Source organism: Diabrotica undecimpunctata, chromosome 2 (assembly GCF_040954645.1).
Source record: "Diabrotica undecimpunctata isolate CICGRU chromosome 2, icDiaUnde3, whole genome shotgun sequence".
In the NCBI taxonomy this organism is placed as follows: Eukaryota; Metazoa; Arthropoda; class Insecta; order Coleoptera; family Chrysomelidae; genus Diabrotica; species Diabrotica undecimpunctata.
In genome coordinates, this window is record NC_092804.1 from 156,707,207 (window position 1) to 156,726,377 (window position 19,171).

Below are 19,171 nucleotides of genomic sequence, written 5' to 3' on the forward strand. Positions count from 1 at the left end.
ATGCAATAGTTTTATTTAAAATTCTATAAACATATCCTTTATAAAATTATATCTCAATTATGGAATAAACTGAATACAAACATTTTTATTTAACAATTTTATAACTCAAAATTTTTTAGCCACTTTGTAATATGTTTCAGATTTTTGTTTTGTCTTGATCTTTGTGTTATTCTTTTTGATTTTGTAACTAATTGTAACATAAATACCTACATATCATTATGAAATATACTAATTATAAACACTTTTATTTATTTGGTTTTTTTTTATCTTACAACACCAAAGTTTGCAGCAATAATACTTCTTCATATTCTCTAAGGGTTATGAGCACATTTGGACCATTTTGTAATATATTTTAGTTTGTTTTACCATTATCATTAGTCAACATCAATGCAACACAGGAATATATGTTTCCAGCTTTAACAAGGCTATAATGTAAAACTCTGTGCTTGTGCAAATAATTCTTTAGGACAATCCTCCATTCACCCCTGTGTCTACCAACTCTTCTGTACATTCTAACTCCAATAGATTTTAAATCATCGTCTAAATTGTCTTGATACCTAAGTCTTGGTTTTCTTCTGGTTTATTGTCCCATCAATCCTTCTTCCTCTTCTGTTAAAAACCTTTCCGACTGTTGCACCTACCTCTTGCCTGATGAAATGCTCTGCTCTATCCATGTAAGGTATGCTACCTTAATGAATTTTATGTCAGGTTCTATACAACCCAAAGTTGTAATGTTTGTGCTACAAACCTTGTTCTTTGTAGTAGTATATTTTAGGTGTATTTGTAGGTTTACTTTGTGGTATATTTTAGGTTTGCGTTAATTTTTGAAATTGTATTTTTCACTTGTATGTTTTAATTTTCCAAGGGTTTTGACAAATTTTGGACTACTTTTTAATATACTTTAAATTTGTTTATTTTGAACTTTTTGCAATTAATTGTAACATACGGGTTTTATGTTTTTAAACATTTTTATTTAACAATTTTATAACACAAAGTTTGTATAAATATAAATCATATAATTATAAAATAAACTGAGGATAAACATTTTTATTTAAATATTTTATAACAACATTTGCAGCGATAACACTTCTTTATATTCTCTAAGGTTTTCAAAACTTTTGAGCCAGGTTGTAATATATTTTTATTTTGTTAGTGTTGTGTCATTTTTGTAATTAATTGTAACATACATGATTTATGTTTTTGTTTTTAACAATATATAAACATTTTTAATTTAATATGTTATAATACAGTGTGCAGCAATATAATATCTTCGTATTATCTAAACAGTTTAAAAAATTTTTGAGCCACTGAGTAATATGTTTTAGATTGTTTGTTTTGAGCTTTTTGTAATTAATTGAAATATTAACATTTATATCACTAAACTATACTAGATTATAAAACTTTATCATATATATTATAAGATGATGAAATATCACTAAATTGTAAAATTATATTACTAAACTATATTTGATTATAAAACTATATCACTATTTATCATTATGAAATAAATAAATTATGAAAATATTAATAAGTTTTTGTTTCACTACACAAAGTTTGCAGCAATAACACTTCTTATTCTCTGTGCTTCCAACACCCAACCATTGTTTTGATTTGCCTCCTTTGGAATCATTTCTATGAGAACTATGCTGTACTTCATCTTTTTCACCATTTTGGCACAAAGTGTTCCACTATCCCTGCAGCTATTTCTGTTAATACTTTACTAAATGTACTTTGTTCCATTGAAAATAACAGGTTGTTACCAGTACATTTTTGGTAACTTTCATTTCCTACAAAATTAAGTAGGGAGAGAACCTTTAATTCTATTGCAATTTAGTTAGAGTTGGTTATCTATTTCAAATGGGTTACTGGTGTCCCGTAACTGAAGTTGCTATACATTTACATAATTTCTTTCTGCCACATCATTCAATTCATTGAGTAATAACAAATTTATAATACAAAATCCATTTTTTCAAAAACAAACAAGAAGCCAAAAGTTAGGTTAATTTGAATTATCTGACAGATCTTCAGGATATGACAGAACCGAAAATAACGTTTTATGTAATTTTCTGCTGTGGCTTGGTCATTTTACGCATAGCAACGCAGGGCATGATACATCATACCGTTTTTACACATTATGTTTTGAGAACTGTAATCTGATGTACGTTTTCTGAATTTTACACTAGTATGTAATTATTTACGTAAATGATACATCATAGCCCCCAATGTCCTAAAATACAGGGTATTATATTTAAAAAAAGAGCCGATGACGTCATCAATGTAATGTGTATCACCTTGTATATTAAAATTTTATTGTAAAATGTAGAACATTAAATTTAAAAATCGACGTGTTTTAGATGTTTTTAAAAAAGGCTTTTCGTTTAGGAAATATCGAATTTATTCCATACTCTACGGACACACTGTATGTATTATTAATGAAACCTTAATTAATTAATAATAATTATTTTTCAAGACCCATAAGTGCCCGAAGCGATAAATCCGATAAATCCATTAAAGATCAACTCCAGAAAAAAGTTTCTACACTAGAAAATGAAATTATAGATCTCAAACAGAATCTCAGCGAACAAGTTGCCATCAATGAAGCTCACAGAGTACAAGCTAATGAAGATTTCGAAAAATGGAAGAAAATGAAATACTTTCAACAAACAGCCGAGAAGTTGAAAAACAAATTAAAAGAAAGGGACAATGAGTTTGAAAAGTTACAGCAAACTAATACAGGTAAGATTTTAACTTTAATTAGACGTTCCACGAACAAATGTCTATATTTTTAAATTAATGTTAAGTTTTAAAGTGCTTTTTTACTGTATTTAGTGTAAGGCCTGTTTGTGATAATACAGTATGTTTCTGATAATACACTTATTCCAATATACTACTAATAACGTTATACATAATATAATATCGTGGATATCTAAAAATGACATCAGGATTTTGAAACTTTTTCTTTGTGGAATTTCTATTTTATCTATTATATTTATTAATAATATATTGCAATTTTATAACAATCAAAGGAAAGGATAAATTCAAATACCTGGGGTTTATAATCACGAAAAAGGCAACAACAGAGGAAGAAATTACACAAAGATTAGGACAAACAAGAACAGCAATCCGACAACTTAACTCAGTATGGTGGGATAGACACCTAAATATGAAGACAAAAACGCAGATTTATAAAACATTAGTGGTATTATGACATATGGGGTAGAAAATTGGATCATAAACAAGAAAAACAGCAGTAAGATAATAGCAACAGAGATGGAATGCCTGCGAAGATGCTGCAGAGTAACAAGAATGGATAGGAGAAGTAATGACGAAATAAAGCAAAGAGCATCAATAGAAACAGACATACTAACATATATAGAACAAAAAAGACTAAAGTGGTATGGACATGTAAGAAGAGCTAGCGACAGCAGATGGATAAAAAGAATAACCGAATGGAGCCCCATAGGAAGGAGGAAAAGAGGACGACCCCGAAAATCCTGGAGGAACGAAGTAGACGACGCCATGAGTAAGAGAGGACTGAACGATGGAGAATGGAACAACAGAGAGAGATGGAAACGGTTGAGCGAGGGAAGGCAGTGAATACTGTAGAACCCCTAAATATATATATATATATATATATATATATATATATATATATATATATATATATATATATATATATATATATATATATATATATTGCAATTTTAATTGGAAATACGTTATATTCGACGCTTTGACTCCCACCTCGGTAATGGTTTCCAAAATACAAATACATTCCGTGTCCTGATCACTTCTTAATATCGGATACTGCCAATGTTTCTCCACTTGGATGGCATTATCATTAGCTGCCATTAGGAGAAGATGAATGCATGCCTAGGTCAAATCTGACAAAACCAATAGATGTTCGGGAATCTGCACTTCATTTTAATTTGACCTACACCGTGACGTGCCGGTTCTGAGACTATTTAAAAAATCTTCATGTGGGTAATTGATGGCCTGTAGCCATCTCTTCTTTTGATGTTAAAACACCACTAGCACCAGCAACCGACGCTGACGCGACATTGTTTAGACGTGGTTTCGAATGGAGACGTGGTACTCATGACGATCCTACGAGATTTCTACCTTGATGGATGCCTTCGCTGGCCAAACATAGGATGGCGTGAGTCACCCTCTTGCGACTTTTTCTTGGCTTCAAAAATCACTTTTCTTTCGATTTTTGGAGAAGTAATTCTGATCAACGGGTATACGTTATTAATTGGAGCAGGCTTCAATCATACGGATCTGGAGTGGTTCAAAATAGAACTGAATATTCTGCTGCCCCGAAATACAAAAATATAGCTGATGTTCTTAGATCACTTGACTGAACATTCTAACTTGTTCCAGTTAGCTTACGTATTGTTATTTCTTGAGAAAATTTTTGCCTTTTTGTCTTCGCAGTGAACTTTAAATGTGAGAGTGCGGTCCGATTTTACCACCAAGTACTTTGTTTCTATACAGTTCTCTAATAGTTCTCCTTGCCATGTCATGTTTAACTTTTTCTGGCTTGAAGATTGTTCAGACGATAGGTGCACACTAGAGTTTTCTTCGTGTTTGGTCTTAGCGATTATTTCCTGCAGTACTCTGCTAGTTTTTCCAGCGCAGTTGACAATTTGGTTTCTACGTTTGTAAAATCTCTTTCCTATGTAGACCCCGCCATATTATCATCAAGTGCCAACATCGCCAAGCTGCCTCGTATCAAAGTAATCTGGTAATTCGTTAGTGTAAATATTACAGCGAGGATCGCAAACTGGCTTCCTTGAGGCAGTTTATTTCTCTGATTTCCTTAGTAGCCCTTTCTAAATTGTAAAGTAACATGGAACCGACAATTATGAAGGATACATCTCAGAATTTAGAACTAAGACAAAGAATGGTTAAGTGTTATGTTTGATCCATACTTTTGTATAGTGCAGAAGTGTGGACGCTAAAAGTATCGATCATGAAAAAAATTGAAGCATTGGAAATGTGGGTTCATAAACGAATGCTGAAGATACCTTGGACAGCAAGGAAAACTAATGAAGAAGTACTAAGGAGCGTCAACAAAGATAGAGAACTGCTGAAGACCGCTAAACTTAAAAAAATGTCTTATCTGGGACATAGAGTAAGGGAAATTCGATATAAAATATTACAACTGATCCTTAAATGTAAAATAGAGGGCCGTAGAGGTGTAGGAAGAAAACAAGTTTCGTGGTTAAAAAACATTCGTGAATGGACATAGATAACAAATGCAGGACAATTATTCCATATTGTAGAAGATCGAGAAGCCTTTGCAATGGTGATCGCCAACGCCGGATAATTTTGATATGTCACGCGAAGAAGAAGAAGACATCTCAGAAGTACACCAGTCTGAAGTTCTTGGTGATTTTGTATACTTTACTAGCAATTTTTGGTGGTTAGCGGTGTCATACGCGGCGGGTAAGTCAAAGTATGCTACACCCATTATTTTGCTTTCTTCAAAGCCAATCTGAATTTGTCTGCAGCAAGACTTTCCAGCTCTGATATTACCTTCTTATCCAAGATGGGAGATTTTTTTGAGTATCTTTTTCTTAAAATTTAACAAGTCGATTTTCCGATATTGAGTTCTAACTTGTTCCAATGTAAACGAATAATGTTACTTGTTGTGTACCTCCAAGAACAGATCTAAGACCCCTTTATCACGGGTAAATAATTGTGTGTTGATATCAAATAAAAATGATAACGACATAATGATGATCCAAACGAAGTGGCTCTTCATACATTTACAGTAGTTAAAATGACGACAGAAAAATTGATACAAGCTTTCTTGGATATACTTGGGACTACTATACGTATTCTAAAACAAAGGTTTTTTAACAAATGTATCTTCACTGTATTAATAAAAGGCTATATATATATATATATATATATATATATATATATATATATATATATATATATATATATTGTTATGATGTGTTTTTTGTTTGAATGATGAGCAATGAGTATTTTTAATAATATAATATATAGGGTTTTTATCGCGGTTCTCAAAGAATTAGCTTGTAAGTACTTTTTTAAATTATCTTTATTATAACTATTATGAAACACACATATATATCTAACCTAGCCAATGTAAATTTAAAATAAACTATCTTTAAATTGATGTTCTTATAAAACTAATTAAATTCTATAGACAATGTTAAATTTAAACAAACTATCTTCAAAATTGAAATTGTTATAACACTAACTAAATTATATTAACAAAATTTTGTACCTTTCTTTCACTGAATGCCTAAATGAACTGTTTTCCACTATATATATTCTAATCACCACTGAATGTCTTCGTACTTCGGTTATCCTTGTTTTTGTGAAATTACTTTTTCCAATTATCAGCTTCTACCAATTTAAGATATAGTTTTCTTCACCAGCATTTATACACCACCAAGCAAACCAGCAAACACCATTTATATTTATTCTTCTTTTCAATATACCAATATCCAATTATTATAAGTTGATTTATACTAATCTCCAATCATAATATAATTTTAATTCCTTCCAATGTCCATCCAATATTCTTCTAATATACTTTTATAATCTTCAATAATTATTTGTGTATAATTATAAATGTGCATTAAATATATGCATAATTTTTAATCTTCATTTAACTCACTATATTAAACAATTGGACTATTTGTACTTGATTCACTGACTCCAACTAACTTTCATATTTCTTACTAAACTTTTCTGACTGACTTCTTGAAAATTCTGAACAATTTACTACACTAACTAAATGTGTCTACTAACTTTCATAATGAACTGGCCTGACTTCTGACTAAAAACTGCCATCTTGAATCCAAATCACGGGTATTTATATCTTTTTGGATATTCTAGAACCATCTGGTAAGAGATCATGTTCCAATTTCGTTCTATTTCTTCGATATGGATGTTCTCGAAAAAATATCTGTTCCATCCACCGACATAATCATTATTCCAGAATGTTCGACCGTAAACAATGGTCACACTCTGCACTCTGGAGAATTCGTTAATGTTCCATTGATAATTTTGTTGACATTTAGGCTTTTCAGATCAGAATAAACATTCAAATTAGTAACTAACACTCTAATTTAATAAAATTCACATTTCAAACAATATATTATTATAACCCCACTTTATATTCGTATTATGATTAATTTCTATCTGTCAATTCGAGAGTATTTTTGGTTGCCTATGCACATGGCTCACTTAAATATATTTACAACATTAAAATACAACTTTTTACAATTATTATATGAAAATTTCTTAAAAATACCCTCACATAAATAATTTTTATTAAATTCTCTAGTATATAACTTATTTAAAATAATCAAATACTTTTTTATATCTAATATTATGTAGTATATAACTTATAAATTATTTTCTATAAACCCCAATCGTCACAATATATATATATATATATATATATATATATATATATATATATATATATATATATATATATATATATATATTGTTATGATATGTAAAATCGAGAAAAATATTGGTTTGTTTAAAAATATTTCAAAGTTCAAAAACATTAAAATAATTCAGATAAGTAGGATAATATCCAACAAACATTTCGGAGAAGGAAAGTTATTAAATTCTTGGATTACCTGTACTAAACAAAATGTAAGCTTTGCATAAATTATTTCTTTGTTATACTTGAGTGACCCGCATAATTTTAAGTGAAATCCAAAGACAATTGAAATACATTAATGCAGTGATTAAAGACAATAGAAGGGATTATAGAAAGAGGTTTTTGTTAGTTTTTAAGAATTATAGAAAAATATTATTTGTAAATAAGTTTTAGGAAATTTATAATTATAGGTAAAAATTTGTTTGTTATCGAAATGAAAAAATGGGGGAATTGTGACGAGTTTTGATTGGCGGAGATTGAAAAAGGTGGGATAAGTATGTAGGAAAAAGTTTAGCGAGATTGAGGAGAGAGAAGAGAGGATCAGTTTTTTTCCAAATTTGTAAGACGAACGGGGATTGTTCTCTGGCAGTTCCTGAGAAGTAGCAAGCAGTAGTGTTGAATGTTAGTGAGTTTTTGTGGAGTTAGTGTATCTGACAGAAGCTGGAGCAGCAAAATATTGTAAGTCATATTTTCCTACTTATATTCCAAGAGTCACTGTTCAGGCCAACGAGAGATTCAGTTTATCGTAAAGAGAAGATATTCCAAGAGTCATTTTTCACTCGGGCCAACGAGAGATTCAGTTTATCGAGAGGAGAAAGGCTATCATAATTTGAATGATTGTTGCTTTTGAAGGAGATCATTAAGGACGATATACTTGCAACAATTTGTTGTAAGATTGCTGATTACATAGGGAGCGGTTGAGAGGAGATAATATAGTCTACAAGGAACAAGGATTTGGACCACTCATCATCAGAGAGAGATATTTTGTTTTCTGCAGTTTTTCTTTTATTGATAACACAATTTTTACACTTAATTTAGAAAGGATATAAATATTTTGATTAGGAGAGTTAGAATAGTTCGGAATTTTGAGATTTCAATTAATATTGTTGGTACCATTAATTTTGATTGTTCACGTACGTAGAACAAAATTTTTGAGAATCATTATATGAGATTTGTTTATTGAAAACTTTTGAGTGTGAATTATTTCATTATTCTTATTTCAATATATAGTGTTAGATCATATGTGTTTTTTATTATTCCGGTATTCTCTGGACCTTACCTTTCACATGTAATAGCATAGATATTGAAGCACGAATTTAACCCTGAGATAAAAGAATTAAAAATTGTGATAGAGTCATAATCATATCATCTAGATAATTTTAATTAATCAAAAAAATTAATTAGCTAATTATTGCTTGGCGCACCAAGACTTTAAATATCACAATAATATATACAGATTGAACCAATTTAAAACGGAACATACAATTTAATATATATCTGTTTGAACTCCATACCCGGTGATAGACATTGTATAAAATATAGTTCAACTATCAGTCTCCTTTAAAGGAAAGAGGAGCTTGCCTAATAGTCGGAGAGATAGAGCCGAAATTTTGAACTGATCAGTAATATGACATTTCTCTATTGGAATATATTCATTGTAACTGGGTTAAGACTTTGCCTTACAGGCGGACGACCCTCGTGGTACAGGGGTTGGCTATACAGGGATGAAGTTGTAATTTTTTTCGGAAAAATTAACGATCGATAATATGGCTAAAAATTTGCCCAGAGTAAGATCTTGGTATAACTAGACAAAATCCCAAAGGGCTGACGCGAGAGTGGATACATAAGGGGTGGCGGACAGGGGTGAAGTTGCAATTTTTTGGGAAAAATTAACGATAAGTAATATGTCCGCCATTTTCATGGCTCATTATTTAGCCCCTAAAAACTATAAATCCAAAAGGGCGGACAGCTGGGTTGGTACAGAGAGCCATAAAACGGGGTCAAATGTACCACTTGCCTGCGCATTTTAGGTCTCGGCAACAATTTTCAAACTGATTTTATTATGATATTTTTATACCGATTTATTTGAAAATTTGTATGCTCACTTCTGTTACTATACTGAAAAGCGTCAAGTAGAGTTTTCCTCAAAATTTTCCAAAAAAATTTCCGTAAATGAAAATTTTCGTAATTTTTTGAGGTAAAATCTAATTTGTAGAATTCTTTCGATTTTCTGTCAGTTATACCATGATTTTTTTCCAAAAATTTTCAAACGATTTTTCCGGTAAGAAAAAAAAATTTAGAAAAACTTTAAAAATTTCGTCATTTTTCTCACTCTCATTGATGTCATTACATTCATCATCTTCGTCACTTTCACTTTCAATAATATCACATTCATTATCTGCTTCATTTTCAATCACTACTTCTCGAACTGATTCTGGCATCTGAGGTCCACTAAACCATTTGAATTTATATGTTTCATCTTCAAACTCCCAACCATGTTCTTCAACAATCAATTCTGTTGGTACTTTTTTATGAGCATTTGTCCAAATATTTGAAATATAATGAGCTTGCAGTAGATGTTGGTGTAATTCATCTTGACATGGTGGTAAGCTTGAAGCATCGAAATTTTTTAGTTTTTTTTTTAAGGTTCGTTCACATCATGCAACTCATACTGCCGGTTAAATAGTGAAAATCTGACATCGTTTACTTTTCTTTTTGGAATTGTTCTCGTCAGTCCTGTTCCATATAAGTGATATACGAAAGTTTTTAAGGTTTCAAAAACTTTATTACAATCGAATTCAGTTTCACCAAGTTGAATAAAAGCATCTTGATACTTATTACATTTAGTGCATTAGTCTAGAATTACTGATCTAAATGAACGCGCATCATTATTATTTTAATATTTTAAAATAATAATGATGCAAAATTAATGTCCAAACAGAATTTGTAAAATTATAATTAACTAATGAAAAAAAAATTCAATCAATTTGAAAGTTAAAAAAAATATTGAAAATATCTACAAAGTAAATTTCAAAACTTAAAAAATTAATAATTCCACTATTAAATTGATTTTTATTAATAATTATTTGTAAAATGTTAAAGGAATTCTACAAATTGAATTTTATCTATTGATAAATAGAAATAATATATTTTTTATTTGATTATTAATGTAATAATAAATCAAATTTTTCTTATATCTGAACAATCATTATTTATGCAATATAAATTTAAAAACCTTTTTATTGTAATAAAAAATAAGTAAAATTACTATTTGTTATACCAAAAATATTTAATAATTAACATTATAAAATTACTTTAATTTAATAAAATATCAAATATCAAACATTTATTCAATTAAAAATTAATTCGTAAAATATTTATATTTAAGAAAAAAAAATGTGATTTGTAAAGTAAATATGACTTTAGTTTGGAAAAAAAAACATTATCATAATATCATTTTAATACTACAAAATATTCTATAAAAGATTCAGACGATGACGTAGAGTTTTATCAAATGTTTTAGGAAAGTTTTTCTAAATTTTTTTTTCTTATCGGAAAAATCGTTTGAAAATTTTTGGAAAAAAATCATGGTATAACTTACAGAAAATCGAAAGGATTCTACAAATTAGATTTTACTTTTACAAATTTTCAAATCAATCGGTATAAAAATATCATAATAAAATCAGTTTGAAAATTGTTGCCGAGACTCAAAATGCGCAGGCAAGTGATACATTTGACCCCGTTTTGTGGCTCTCTGTACCAACCCAGCTGTCCGCCCTTTTGGATTTAAAGTTTTTAGGGGCTAAATAATGAGCCATGAAAATGGCGGACATATTACTTATCGTTAATTTTTCCCCAAAAAATTGCAATTTCGCCCCTGTCCGCCACACCTTATGTATCTACTCTCGCGTCCGCCCTTTGGGATTTCTTCTAGTTATACCAAGATCTTACTCTGGGCAAATTTTCAGCCATATTATCGATCGTTAATTTTTCCGAAAAAAATGACAACTTCATCCCTGTATAGCCACTCCCTGTACCACGGGGGGCGTCCGCCTGTAAGGCAAAGTCTTAACCCAGTTACAATGAATATATTCCAATAGAGAAATGTCATATTACTGATCAGTTCAAAATTTCGGCTCTATCTCTTGGACTATAAGGAAGCGATAAGTGGTTTGACAGCATAATAACTGCTTGTTTAGTCTAGTTTTTTCAGTGATTCTAGACAACCTATTTGGGTGGAGTTTTGACTTGTTCTTGAATGAGTTCCGAATCCAGCAGCCCGCTGAAGTATTGGATTTTTATAATATAATTATTTGACAACCTTTTGTTGGCCAACCACCTAGAGCGGAGTTGAGGCGAAATACATTGATTTCGTATGTTCCGTTTTAAATTCGTTCAATCTGTATATATATATATATATATATATATATATATATATATATATATATATATATATATAATATATATTCATCATCATCATCATCATCCAGCCTTCATTTATCACGTCCACTGCTTTACATATGCTTCCCTTAAACTCCTCCAATTTTTACGATTTTGTGCTCTTTCCTGCCAATTTCTGGTGATGTCGTCAGCCCAACGTGTAAGTGGTCTTCCCCCACTACATTTGTCTACTATTAGCTGATAGGGAAGTTTCTATAGATAAGCAGTACAGGTACGAATAAGGCTTAGCCAAGTTGATTTAACCGGCTGTGATACTACGAATACTCACCAACCCGTCTGACAGACGTGGTGTTTTAATGCCATAATCCCTTTAAAACTGCGATGTCAGATTTTAAAACAAATGCAGATTTACCTCAGGTAGTTGGATTCCTCCAAAATCTGACTGATTTATCAGTCTGTCCCAAGGATTCTGGGGGACAAAAAACTAACTATACAGAAACCCAAAAACCCCATAAATATATATTATTGAGTAAGAAATATAAGAATAATGATTACAATTATTAGAGTATATATTTTCTCATAACATTTACTAACTCTTCAGTGACTATTGACTTGATTTTTTTTCTCGAAAATCCATATTTTCATATTTTATTACCATTCGGACCTTATTTTTTTAGGATATAGAATGGCGATAGAACGTTTGGAACGGGAAAAACGGAATCTTGAAAATAGGGTCAAGACACTAAAAACTTCTAACCTAAATATTAATTTAAATTCTGAATTAGAAACGTTAAGAACTGAAAATTTAAAATTGCTCAACGATGTAGACATATTAAAGCACAAACTAGAAATGCAACAACACCATGCGGGAGCTTTAGGAGCTACGATGTTGCAGGAAAAACTCGAAGGACAGGAAAGAAAGATTGCGATTTTAGAATTATCGGCTAAGGTAAGAATTTTTTAAGCATATGTTAAAATAAAAAATTAACCTTTTTATATTATCCCCAGTATTTAACAACATTATTCTTATTTGAATGGGAATAAGCCACAATTAAAGGTTAAAGTACGTTTATTAACGTTTCAATTTCCACTTCGGAAATCGTTCTCAAAATACAAACATTATTCTTTGTAGTAATTCTTTTGTGTAATAACTCCAGCGTTCTGGAGTTATTAAAAAAACTACTTACAAGGCGCCATCTTCAAATAGCTCTAGCTCCCTTGGGAAGCATTTTCGGACTAGGTGAATTGGAATAAAACATTTTATAATTCTCTGAGGAATCCGTGGTCTTCGTTTGTCAGGAGAATTTCTGGACACTCTGTATAGATATACATATTTGGAAAAATTTGATGGTGTCATCCATCCCAGCAACAAGGCAATATTGAATCTTCTTACAGCAATAAAGTAAGTTCCATGTAAGCTGTTTTACTTTAAAAAATGTTTACCTGGAAGATCCTGATTGGGGTCATTGAGACATATTAGGCGCGCAGATATAGTCCGCTAGCGGGATCGTTCATTTTCTCGTTTCCTTTATGTTTTTATTTTTGTATTTAAATGAATCACCTATTTCCACTTCTGGGTCACCTCTTTTTGTCCCGTGTTCATTTTATTTCCAAGAGTTGGGATGCAATGCTATTAGTGGTACGCAATGCTCTGGTAGTGCGTCCATATGGTACCAAGCTAGTAATTTCCCAGAATTGGGGAGTGCAGTAGTCACAGAAGACATCTCATCGTATGAGTCCGTATTTATGCGGCTCTCTGGTTATTTTGCCCACGTAGCATGATGTATGGGTGTATGTGTGTGCGTGTGTTTATGTTTGAATGAGTGTATTGTCATGTTTAATCAAAAAATCTACTGTGAAAGACATAGCTCTAATTTCTATTTTATGTTCTCAGTTAATCCGCAGATATTTTTTTAATATAATCTATTCACACCCTCCTGATGATCCTATAATAGCCTTAGGACGTTCCCTACTAGTAGTACAGTCTGTCCTGCGTGGAGTAGTCGAGACCAGACTCAGATTAGATAGAAAGGCACGACAATGACATATTAGTAGGAACCGGTTAAGTAATAAAAAGTAGTAAAAAAACACGAAAATTTAAAGAAATAAAGTTCTGTCATTAAAAAATGGATTTTATTTCATTTTAATGACATTTTGTTTTTTTAATGTATGTTTTAATATAAAAATATAAACATCAATAAAAATACCATATGAGGGTTTAAATCTAAAATTTATTATATACGATGGATTATGTACATTTTATTTTTATGTTCAAACTAATAAGTTCTTTCATATTTTATACATAAATTGTATCGTCACCTAATCTAGTTTTGAACTATATCACACACATTATTTGTAATTTCCGTATTCGTGATTTTAGTTTGGTTTATAGTCTCTTGGTTTTAATTTTAACCATAATCCACCTATGGGTGTTAAAATAATTCCTTTTTTTTCCATCTTCAAAGGTAATTTCGTCTTTTCACTAAGTTCAAAGAAGAAGTTTCTCAAAGTTAGGGATAGAGCAATTTTTGCCTGAATCATAGCAAACCTCATGCCTAAAATTAAAAAAATATATATAAGTATTGATATTTAATTATAATGGCATTTAATTTATTTTTGAAAAATGTCAATATTACTGTAGTTTATTAAAGTTTAAATTTAAGTAGTTATATTTTGCGACGGTCATTTAATAGTTTTATTACGGGGCATACCGAAGTAGGGGAAAACGAAATTAGGCCGACGAATCCTTGAAAAACTATTAGAGAAAGCAAGAAAAACGAGGACACAATAGATCTCTAATGGGCAGTATGACTTTGATCTAAAATAATTAGCAATTAAATGTTGCTATTCAAATTTACAAATGTATATTTGATAAAGCACTGACAAAGCAGGTTTTTAGTTTTTCTCGCACAAGAGCGATTAAGTTACGGTACTCAGTAATATCAACTTTTCAATTTCACTTTGAATTAGTGTTTTGTGTTGTAATTGATTTAGTGGGAAAAAATAACGTTGTCTAAAGATTCACACAGTCTATAAGTTTAATTTTTTTTTTATTTAAACACAAAACCATAAGTTTAAATATATAATTTTTATATAAGTTTAAATTTTATTTACACGAATTTACACGATGCGGTTGTGCATTGATATAATTCAATCATATATTATCTAGAATGATTAGGTACCTACTATATACTATTTTTATAATACAAAGTAAAAGGGAAAAATCTCAGTGGTTGGACTTCTGATGTATGATGATACATTTGAATATTAAAATATTTAAAATTTATTCAAAAGGAATACAAATCTTCAAAACGTTTTCAGTCCAGCCGGACCATCATCAGTGAAACCTAGAAATATTTCCACGTTAAAATGACATAAAATAAGGTTAAATTTTGACTAATTGATGGATTCGACCGTTACTTGATGGAAATTCAGCTGTTTTGGCTGATTGCCTCTCTCAAGTGATCTATTCATTAGAGACTATTTCATTAGAGACTATAAAGTGCAAACGCATGCCAAAAATAGATCACTTTAGAAAGACAATCAGCCGAAACAGCTGTAGTGATAAGAGCTTAAAATAAATTTTGTGGAAGTTTTGAAGACAAAGTTTTCAGTGTTTATTGTTACATAAATTTTGACTGTTAAATTATTAAACATGTGGAAAATTTATACTTATTAATACTATATATTATTTATACTATATAACTATTTATATTTTAAAAGTACATAGTTGAAACTAGCTACCAATATAGGTGTAAAAACCTGTAGTTTACATGAAAATCATATTATATTGTAAAATTATACTGACACAAGTTATATATATATATATATATATATATATATATATATATATATATATATATATATATATATATAAGAAAAAAGAAGTACTTGTGACTCGTTTGGAACAAATATATAACTGTTTTGGATGGGTTGGAGTCAATAATAGGGCTATTGGTTAACTATTTTTTTATTCTCGAGCTTTCAATTGTGTTTACAATTATTATCAAGAGCTAAAAAAGACAAAATACTTACAAGGTTGAACTAAAAAGAAAAAACAATTTTTGTTAACTTACCAAATAAAAATTAGTTTGGTAAGTAAAAATCACTGCTTACATCTTCAAAATATTTAATACAAAAATGTTTTAGTCTAATAAATGTTTCTCCGAAAATTTTTATAATTTTGAAAACATTTTTTTAATATAAAAATAATTGAATTTATAAATAAGTTCAAATAGCAACCAATTACAAATAGCCTCAATGTCATAAATGCCAACATAAAATTTTTATTTTTGACAATTATATTGCCAAAAGTAAAATTTCGTTTAAACATTCTTTTTTGTTTAGTAACAAAAAGAAGAAGATTTATTCACCGTTGACAGATGTCTGAAAGAATGTGACAGATATATGGAGAATTAAATATGACATTTTACAAGTTTTATATATAAATCATAAAGAAAGAATATAATTATAAATTTTGCTTAAATTTTGAATTTCAGATCTTTTGTTTAAACTATTATCATTTTTGCTAATACAAACCATTTCCAAAAAAGTCCTTTTAAATTTATTACTTTCAATACATAAAATTTTAATGTTATCAAAATCCATAATATGGTCTTTATCGATTACATGTTCTGCCAAAGCACAAGATGGTTTTTTAATTCTGCAATCACTTTTGTGAGAAATAATGCGATTTGAAAGATTTCTTCCGGTCTCACCAACATATTCAGCCTCACACTGAGTACAACTAATGCTGTATACTAAATTCGTTTTTTCAAAGATCATTTTTTAAATAAATACTATATGCAAACTAAACTTTTTCTTAAAAACCATCCTGAAATTTATATTGTTAAAAGCGATAAAGGCAACGTAACTGTTGTAATGTACAAAGAGGATTATCTACAAAAAACTGGAGAACTCTTAAATGATACTAAGTATTACACTACACTTAGAAGGAGTCCTGTTTGTACTTTGCAACAAAAAGCAAATTGTCTATAGAGCGTTTCACGTTAAGAAAATAACATTAGGCTTATGGAGATCAGTGTTGCCAAAACTCTCAGGAATGCGGTTTACTAGATTGTCGATATATTTTTCGAATTTCCATTTTCAATTAACATTTAACTGTAAAGTCAGAATAACAACTGAAGAACCACAAAGCCTTATTATCATTATGTAGTCTCAGAGAACGACATAAAATCGCTGACATACGCTCACCGTATTATTTTAAGTTGCAATTAGTAATTAGATATATGCATTCCAAGCGGTCCGTTTATTTGCTTTTAAATCTCTAATAGCCGGCAAAGTGCACGATTTAACTAAGCAATATTTTCTACTGATTTCTATGATTCATGGTATATGATATTCTTACCGAAAAACAAATAAACTGTCGTTACTATAATTAAAATAGATAAAATAAAATTATCTTTTGTAAATACTATTTATTTAATTAAAATCATTTTCCCTACTTTTCATCTCTTGTTTCGAATGGGCACTTTTGGTCAATTACGTTAAAAAACGTTAATTTAATTCATGTCTGTGAAAACGAAAATACAAATTATACAAGCCTGAATCGTGCTTGCGTTCATCGTGGCATCGCTGCGCTTCTATCGTCCATAAGAAATACATGGCCCTATCTCTGCAATGTTATTTTCTTAACGTGGAACGCTGTATAGTATCTAAATTAAACATAAAGAAATTTATTGATAATAAAAAAGCAAAAGAGCTCAAAATTTATAATTCTATTGCTCCACGGTTCTATGCTCTGCCAAAAATACATAAACCAACTTTATCTATGAGACCAATTGTTTCATCTTTATGCCCTCCTAATGGACCAATAGCACAGCTCCTCACTGACATCTTAACTAATGCTTATAATTTAAACAACAATTTTTACATTAAAGATTCATTTAAATATCCTATAGACAAATTTAAAAAAAACGAATTTAGTATACAGCATTAGTTGTACTCAGTGTGAGGCTGAATATGTTGGTGAGACCGGAAGAAATCTTTCAAATCGCATTATTTCTCACAAAAGTGATTGCAGAATTAAAAAACCATCTTGTGCTTTGGCAGAACATGTAATCGATAAAGACCATATTATGGATTTTGATAACATTAAAATTTTATGTATTGAAAGTAATAAATTTAAAAGGACTTTTTTGGAAATGGTTTGTATTAGCAAAAATGATAATAGTTTAAACAAAAGATCTGAAATTCAAAATTTAAGCAAAATTTATAATTATATTCTTTCTTTATGATTTATATATAAAACTTGTAAAATGTCATATTTAATTCTCCATATATCTGTCACATTCTTTCAGACATCTGTCAACGGTGAATAAATCTTCTTCTTTTTGTTACTAAACAAAAAAGAATGTTTAAACGAAATTTTACTTTTGGCAATATAATTGTCAAAAATAAAAATTTTATGTTGGCATTTATGACATTGAGGCTATTTGTAATTGGTTGCTATTTGAACTTATTTATAAATTCAATTATTTTTATATTAAAAAAATGTTTTCAAAATTATAAAAATTTTCGGAGAAACATTTATTAGACTAAAACATTTTTGTATTAAATATTTTGAAGATGTAAGCAGTGATTTTTACTTACCAAACTAATTTTTATTTGGTAAGTTAACAAAAATTGTTTTTTCTTTTTAGTTCAACCTTGTAAGTATTTTGTCTTTTTTAGCTCTTGATAATAATTGTAAACACAATTGAAAGCTCGAGAATAAAAAAATAGTTAACCAATAGCCCTATTATTGACTCCAACCCATCCAAAACAGTTATATATATATATATATATATATATATATATATATATATATATATATATATATATATATATATATATATATATATATATATATATATATATAACTTGTGTCAGTATAATTTTACAATATAATATGATTTTCATGTAAACTACAGGTTTTTACACCTATATTGGTAGCTAGTTTCAACTATGTACTTTTAAAATATAAATAGTTATATAGTATAAATAATATATAGTATTAATAAGTATAAATTTTCCACATGTTTAATAATTTAACAGTCAAAATTTATGTAACAATAAACACTGAAAACTTTGTCTTCAAAACTTCCACAAAATTTATTTTAAGCTCTTATCACTACAGCTGTTTCGGCTGATTGTCTTTCTAAAGTGATCTATTTTTGGCATGCGTTTGCACTTTATAGTCTCTAATGAAATAGTCTCTAATGAATAGATCACTTGAGAGAGGCAATCAGCCAAAACAGCTGAATTTCCATCAAGTAACGGTCGAATCCATATATATATATATATATATATATATATATATATATA

At 29.5% G+C, this 19,171-nt stretch overlaps 2 protein-coding genes across 4 annotated transcripts in view; one reads left to right on the plus strand and one right to left on the minus strand.

Annotated features, from left to right (window-relative positions):
- Cep290 (Centrosomal protein 290kDa) overlaps positions 1-19,171 on the plus strand; it is a 154,335-nt gene that overhangs the window by 45,511 nt on the left and 89,653 nt on the right. For both annotated transcript variants that reach the window (XM_072523835.1, XM_072523836.1), the window contains exons 16-17: positions 2,471-2,736; positions 12,523-12,794. In XM_072523835.1, the coding sequence (XP_072379936.1) occupies positions 2,471-2,736; positions 12,523-12,794 (538 nt within the window). The remainder of the gene's footprint in view (positions 1-2,470; positions 2,737-12,522; positions 12,795-19,171) is intronic.
- LOC140435118 (probable cytochrome P450 6a14) overlaps positions 14,057-19,171 on the minus strand; it is a 55,397-nt gene continuing 50,282 nt past the window's right edge. For both annotated transcript variants that reach the window (XM_072523833.1, XM_072523834.1), the window contains exon 8: positions 14,057-14,400. In XM_072523833.1, the coding sequence (XP_072379934.1) occupies positions 14,222-14,400 (179 nt within the window). In that variant the 3' untranslated portion in view covers positions 14,057-14,221. The remainder of the gene's footprint in view (positions 14,401-19,171) is intronic.